The sequence below is a fragment of the Stomoxys calcitrans genome, chromosome 5, assembly GCF_963082655.1.
Source record: "Stomoxys calcitrans chromosome 5, idStoCalc2.1, whole genome shotgun sequence".
In the NCBI taxonomy this organism is placed as follows: Eukaryota; Metazoa; Arthropoda; class Insecta; order Diptera; family Muscidae; genus Stomoxys; species Stomoxys calcitrans.
Window position 1 is genome coordinate 143,003,025 of NC_081556.1, and position 7,611 is coordinate 143,010,635.

The 7,611-nt window shown below is 41.6% G+C and overlaps 1 protein-coding gene across 3 annotated transcripts in view; it reads right to left on the reverse strand.

Annotated features, from left to right (window-relative positions):
• The window catches only part of LOC106092291 (photoreceptor-specific nuclear receptor), a 42,969-nt gene extending 35,771 nt beyond the window's left edge, over nucleotides 1–7,198 (reverse strand). For all 3 annotated transcript variants that reach the window (XM_013259105.2, XM_013259104.2, XM_013259103.2), the window contains exon 1: nucleotides 6,993–7,198. In XM_013259105.2, the coding sequence (XP_013114559.2) occupies nucleotides 6,993–7,038 (46 nt within the window). In that variant the 5' untranslated portion in view covers nucleotides 7,039–7,198. The remainder of the gene's footprint in view (nucleotides 1–6,992) is intronic.
• Nucleotides 7,199–7,611: the final 413 nt, after the last annotated feature.

The window sequence follows — 7,611 nt, forward strand, 5'->3', positions numbered from 1 at the left end:
AAAAATTTGCAGCTAAGTTGCTAACAGGACTAGGTGACCTACAAAATTTTGTCGGACTGGCAAAGGCACATAAAAAGATTAGACCATAAAATTCATATGGTACATGTAGCGACAAGCATCAGTCGTCTATAACTCACCATACCCTTCATCGTTGCACTCATAGCCACTTGTTTGGTAGTTGTTGTTATTGCTTTGGCTGCTGTTTTGTTACATTTATCAATCAATTTGTGACGGTCTCTTCGAATATATTTACACATTCAATTAGGACAACATTAAGACCATCACATTACACACGAAATCTGCAAACAAACAAATTTTACCCGGGGGACGTAAGCGGCAAAAAGCGGCAAGGCAATTGTTTTCACATCACACCCTAATTTGATTGCTGTGCAATGTGTGCTCAGCCACCAACCATCTGTCCGTCCGTCCATTCTTCCTCCCCTCATAATGGCATAAAACGCTCAAGCGAAGCCCATGATTCTGATGCCATCAAAAACAATCTGATCACACAAACGGCAGTCGACGCCACTTAACCCCTGGCAAAAGGAAAGAAAAAAAACAGAAAACCTTCTCGCTGGTGATAGATAGAGCAGGGATACGCTATAACTACCAGTCATTCATTCCATCATTAGTTTTGTTGCCACTTCTGCTGGGCTATGCTGCCTTATACTGCATCTCCTCTATAACTGTGAAGGGTTTTCTCTGGCTGGCTTTTCTGAGGCTGAATAAAAACACCAACTGCGGTTTAATGCCGTCGGGATTAATGTCATATGTTTGAATTTTCACAAGTTAATTTTTTCAACTTATGATAAAGTGCAAGCGAGAGCCCAACATATCCAACCCATACAGCCGCACACAACAGAGAGCAAATAAGAGCTGGCATTCTTTGGCCTATCTGCACAGATTGTTATTGTTATACTCTCGTTACGCCACCCTTTCTTCAAAGCTGCTATGAGTCAGTGGCTCGCCTCTAGGAAATGGGATACGGATACGCATAACAAGTGTTAACATCATTTCCGTCTAAACCGATTTGCAGTTTGTTTTGTGATATGAATATTAAGAATGTTGATTGAGTCAAATTTTAATTCAATTAGATGACTAATGACATTATAATAATATTTTTTATGGCTTTCCTTTACAACAACACTCACAGCCACACACAGCAAGATTGAGAGTGGGAGAGGAAGGGCATGTTGGCAAAACGAAAATGTTTCCTCAAACGCATTTTGAATATTTAATCTAACCCTTTTGTGTATCGCTTTGGATGTATTCTTTGCTTTTCACGTTTATGGAAATTTTCGCAAGAGATTGAAAGATTTAGTTTTATTTTGTATTCTGACGAAAGGGTTCCCCAAGGGAAAGAGTAGGTATCAGACAGTTATGAGTCTATAAGCTATGGCAGGGACATGAAGTGCTTATGTTGAATGCTTGGAATCACTTGCGTGCTAAATAAAGACACGTGCCTCGGGAGTAGGTGGATTTTGAAAATTTTTCTAGCATTTTGTTAAGATCCTACTTAATTAATTGGCTATAATCATAGCTCTGGTGGATAAAGTTAATAACAATTTGATGTTAAAACCAGTAAGGAAGGGCAAAAGTCGGGCGGTGCCGACTGTATAATACCCTACACCTACCCTATAAGTACAATGTGGGACCAATATCCAATTCTGAACCAATTTTGATGGACCTCGGCGAGCAATTATGTTCAAACTGTAAAAACTATGGTTGACAAATGACAACATTATGGCAAATTACATAAAATCTGACGAACGTATATATGGGAGCTATATCTAATTATAATGTGGTAGTCGTCGAGGAAAGCGTTGTGCAAAATTTTGGTGATTGGTCAATAAATGCGCTTGCAGTGTCTCTTAAAGTGAAAATCGGGCGATATACATATATGACAGCTATATCTAAATTTGGGCCGATTTCTATGAAATTCACCAGTAATATTGAGAGTCATAAGAAAATCCTTCTTGCAAAATTTCGACAGATTCGGATAACAAATGATCACTTTTTTGCAATATTTCTCAAAATCAGACGAACTTATATATGAGAGCTATATCTAAATCTGAACCGATTTCGACCAAAGTCCTCAAATACAGTGGAAGTCGTCGAGGAAAGCAAAATTTTTTGCAAAATGTTGGCAAGATGGATTAATAAATGCGCTTGCTGTGGCTCAAGAAGTTAAAATCGAGCGATATATATATATATATATATATATATATATATATATATATATATATATTTCGGCTAACAAGAGACCATTTTATTGCAATATTACTGCAAATCGGACGAACATTTATATGGGAGCTATATCCAAATCTGAACCGATTTTGACCAAACTCTATGTTTATTGTGGTAGTCATTGAGGAAAGCGTTGTGCAATATATTGGCAAAATTGGTCAATAAATGTGCTTGCAGTGACTCTAGGAGTGAAAATCGGGCGATATATACATATGAGAGCTATGTCTAAATCTGAACCGATTTCCATGAAATTCACCAGTAATGTCGATAGTCGTAAAAAAATCCTTCCTGCCAAATTTATTACTGAAATCTGACGATCATATGTATGGGAGCTATACCCAGATCTGAACCGATTTTTTCCAATTTCAATAGACTTCGTCTCTAGGCCGAAAAACATGCTTGTACCAAATTTGAAGACGATCGGATGAAAACTGCGACCTGTACTTTGTACACAAATTAACATGGACAGACGGACAGACAGACGGACATAGCTAAATCGAATCAGAAAGTGATTCTTAGTCGATCGGTATACTTATCAATGGGTCTATCTCTCTTCCTTTTGGGTGTCACAAACTAATGCACTAAGTTATAATACCCTGTACCACAGTAGTGGTGTAGGGTATAATCAAACAAGCGCCATGACCTTCTTGTTCGAGATAGTAAATTCAACTGATGATTTTATTTTTTTCAAGAGCACGCGGATAAAGATCTTGCTAATTTCTAGCTTTCGTGAAGCGGTCTTGATGATAGTGGAGTGTTTCATTTGAACTTCGCTCATTGAAATCAAATCGCTATTAACATACACAACCGCCGATCGGAAGCAATATGGAAGCAAAACAAATCCGTCTTTATTATACTATGAAGTTATTTTTCATGCATACCGTATGCAATAGATTAGTGCACAAAAGTATGATAAACTCAAATTATTTTAAAATTTTTTTTAAAGGAATATTACTTTGCAATAATTGATAGTTTCATGCATACTTATTTAGCATTCGAAATGCGCATTAGTATGCTAGAATATTTTCGTATTGCTTCCAAGGCAGGTAACATTTTTTGCTGGGTTATTGTGAAGAGGACACATGGGAAGAAGGGCAGTGGAGCAGGTGGGGAGACGCCGCGATGAGTACCGATTCTTCGGTGGTACGTGTTGGCGGAGTCAGAGGAGTTGGTCTTCAGTGGGAGTGCTGGGGAGGACGGCAAACGCCTGAAGTTGTGATCTCTCAGCGTATGTGTCTCTGTGGTGGAGAAGAAGTCGGGTGGTGAGTTGTCATCTGGACGCATAGCGGTGGCTGCTGGTGGAACAGCTGTTGTGAAGTCAGCTGGTGATAAGAGGTCCGATGTCGTTGATAAGGCACCTGATGTTGATGGTGTGGTGGATGAGGTTAGCGGATGAGGGCCTTCCACTCCAAAGAGATAGCGGCAGCGAGGGAGAGTAGGGAGCGTAGGAGTGTGTTCACTCCCTTGGAAAAGGGAGATAGTGGAGTGGGTATTGGTGTATGATGATGTCTCTGTGGCCAAGTAGATTATTTAGCATGCTGAGATGTATGAGGGTCCCCTCATGCATCTTATGCTCGAAAATGAGAGGTTGAAGGGCAGATTGTAGACAATGGCCGCTCGGGGCACGTTGGTGGGTGCTGGCAGTGTGAGTGGGCGTCCGGCTGTCGCTCAGTCGGTGCCTGGTGCCCCATTGTTAATGCACATACCGGCATGTTTATTGCCCCTGTTGCTGTCGATGTCACCCCTTCTGTGCCGGTTGCGAAACCGGTGGGGACGTGGTCGGTGATTGTAAAGGAAAAGGCGATGTCCACTTCTGCGAAAGTCGTGAAGAATGCAGTTGAGGAGGTGGGTCATGGTATGCGCAGCACTGGTTGCTCTGTCGCGCCGACCAGCATTCGCTTGGTCATAAGAAACGACATCATGGGCAGTTGCCCAGCGAATGGTTGATCTTGAATGACGTCGGTGTGTTGAACATGTCTAGCGAGAAGTTAACCTTTGATGGTCCTTCAGGTGTTAGTGACATTGATGTTACGGCTGTAAATGGGGCGGCATTTACTACTGGGGTACAAGTGACCATAATCCAATTCAGATTATTCTCACTTCCAGGGATCGACGGACTCGGGCTACTACAACAACGCAACTGGGCACGCCATAGTGCCCCCCTATGGCGTGCCCTGTGGCACGCCACTCCTATGGGTGACCACCATAAATGACCTATTACGGATGCTGACTGAGGTGGGACTTGAACCCGTCTGGATCGCAGACGATGTAATAATACTTCTATGGGGTAAAAATCCGAACGAGCTATGCAGAAGGGCCGAAAGGGTCTTGCATATGGCATATGACTGGGCTAGACCCAGAGGTCTTAATGTTAACCCAGAGAAGACTGAAATGTGCCTATTCACGAGAAAGACGAAGGTGGGCTAATTTAACGCACCACGTTTCCTCATTAAGACGATTTCGATATCTGACAAAATCAAATACTTAGGTGTGATCTTGGACAGAAAACTGAATTGGAAGTGTCACATTCAGGAGCGTACTGAGAAGGCTCACAGATGTTGCGCACTATGTAGACGGGCCGTAGGCTCAAAATGGGGCCTGAATCCTAGGATAGTCCACTGGCTCTACAGGGACATGATTAGACCAATACTTACTTAAGCCTCAGTAGTTTGGTGGACTGCTATGGAGAAAAAGTGCAACATAAGGACCATACAGTAGGTTCAGAGAACATGTTGTCTTGACATAGGCAGAGCGATTAGGACCACGACCACTAGAGCAATGGAGACTATTCTAGAAATACAACCCATTGACATACAGGTTAAGTGTGAGGCAGCCACCGCGGCTATGAGACTTAGAATGGAGTGAGGATTTTAGCAGCTCATACAATCGCGGTATAATCGAAGCGACGATATGAAACCTGGAGAGAAGGGAAGAGGTTTCCGATCGGGTACCTGAGATGAACCTTAAAGTCGAGTGCGAGGCACTTCTGCCATCGGCACAGTCTTGGAATGACGGAACCCTAGTATTGCCATCTGGAAGATCATGCTACACGGATGGATCAAAGCTAGAGGACAGAGTGGACCTGGAGGTTTACATTGAGAACCCAGGGACTAAGATCTGTTTTAGACTGAATGACCATAATACGGTCCTGCAGGTGGAGATCCGGGTGATCACGGAATGCGTGAAGTGGTGTGGTGCTAACACGAGGACTTCGAGTCTGAACATCTTTACCGACAGTAAAATTGCCATAAGGGCAATAGCAACCAGCACGGTAGGGTCACGGATAGTCTTGCAGTGTAAAAAGGAGATTAACGCCTTCTCTCAGTATGGCAAAATCCGCATCGTTTGGCTGCCGGGCCATAATGGAGTAAGGGGAAATGAAAATGACAGACGATTTGGCGGTGAAGGCCAGAGGACTGCCGTCAATAAACTTGATTAACCCAAAGCCTTTCGGGTCGACGCAGTCCGAGTTAAGGGAGTGGGCGACGAATGCGCATGCAACATTGTGGAACAGCGAAACGGTCAGTAGGACGCGAAAATCCTCGTGAGAAGACGAGGTTATTACTGAAAGGAAGCAAGAAAGAGGTCAGTATAGCTATTGGTATCATAACGGGACTCATAGGACTACGAGCTCACTTATGTAAAATCGGTGCGGCAAGTGATAGCATGTGTAGGGCATGCGGGGAAGATGATGAGACTTTGGAGCATTTTCTTTGTCATTGCCGGGCTTTCGCGTCTAAGGGATACCGACACTTAGGTGGAGACATAATACCAGATATAAACCAACTTAGGATTTTGTAAGTATCACGGAAGTCCTAACTTAAAATTTTTCCCTTTAGAGGTTACTTTATAGTTTTTAGAGGGCACAACAAGCCGATTACTGGCTTTGGTGTATGTCCATAGTGGAATGGGGCGAATTTATATCTACACCCTCTTTTCAACCTAACCTAATCTAATTAGCTGGACTTAAGATGTTATCAAGTACGCCTACGACTCTGAAAGCCTGGGTTCGAAACCTGGCGAGAACATTAGGAAAAAAGGTTTCGCACCGCGGTACGCTGTTTGGACTCGGCAATAAAAGGAGGCCCCTTATCATTGAGCTTAAACTTGAATCTGACAGCACTCAATGGTATGTGAGAAGTTTGCCCCTGTACCTAAATGGAATGTTGTTAATGGGCAAATTTGCAAAAAAAAAAAGCATTTGGGCTAAAGACGCTGTCATTAATTTGATTCTACCATGATATGACCGTGTTCAGTTAAAAATAATACATTTTTGAAAAGTGTCTAAAATGGGAATTATTCTTCAATTTGACACTTAAGGGACACAATGGTCAATTTGTTTCCATTCCATCGCTTCCTGTATGGCAGTATTAACGATTTTGTAATTCTCCACTACATCCGCCAGTCCGTTTAAGGCGCCTTTAGAGAGAGTCCGAAAATTCCAGGGCTCAACAACTTTATGGAACGCCATCTTTAATCCAGTGAACAGTTTTTTTGCAAGCTTCATATGCTGACCCGACGCATTAACCTAATATTAAGGGTTCCTAAAATATCCTCTGTTCAAGATAAAAAAAAAAATTACGAGCAAATTGCAAAATTGGTTGGGTTGTTTGTGACTTTCGCGTATTTTTAACCATTGTCATCGTTTTACTTTACCACCCACAAGCGAAAGCCATTTCACATTACTATACACTGCACAAAAAATACCGTCGGTAAGGTTGGCCTTAAGAGCTTTTTACATTTACCTTGAGTTATTGGACGCGATAATGCCACAGTATCTTCTTTATTCATGTTAATTCACCAATGGACTGAAATTTTTTTTGATTATCCAATTTTTAGAAGTTTTAAATTACAAATTCCTTTAGAAAAACACTTTTATTTTTTCTTTTGTCAATGTTAAAAACAACACACACTTTCACTTTTTAAATCATGACAATTTTTTCTTTAAAATTCTTTTCTGTTAAATTTATTTTTTTTATTATTCCTTAATTTTTTTTTTGTAATTTTCACTTTAAATTTAAACACCAACACCAATGGGCACAAACTAACACATCTGCCGCCGTTATATAGAAAAGAACTCTGCTGGCGAAGGATTAATTCGAAAGTGATTAATTGCGGTGGTTGTCGGTTGGTTGTTGGTGACTGAGAGAACGAGAGATAATTCACTTCAATTTTTAATTTTTGAATTTATTTTTCATTAGTCCTCCTGCCTCTCAGCCAGCTCTTGTGTATGTGCTTGGAATTGAGTATCCAGTGTACTTTACAGGCTTCCTTGCTTTCTTTTGGCCTCTTGTTTCACATTTCTATGCCGGAGCAGCAGCCAAGTCAGGACGATGGTGAACAACCGAGCGACAGGTTAAATGT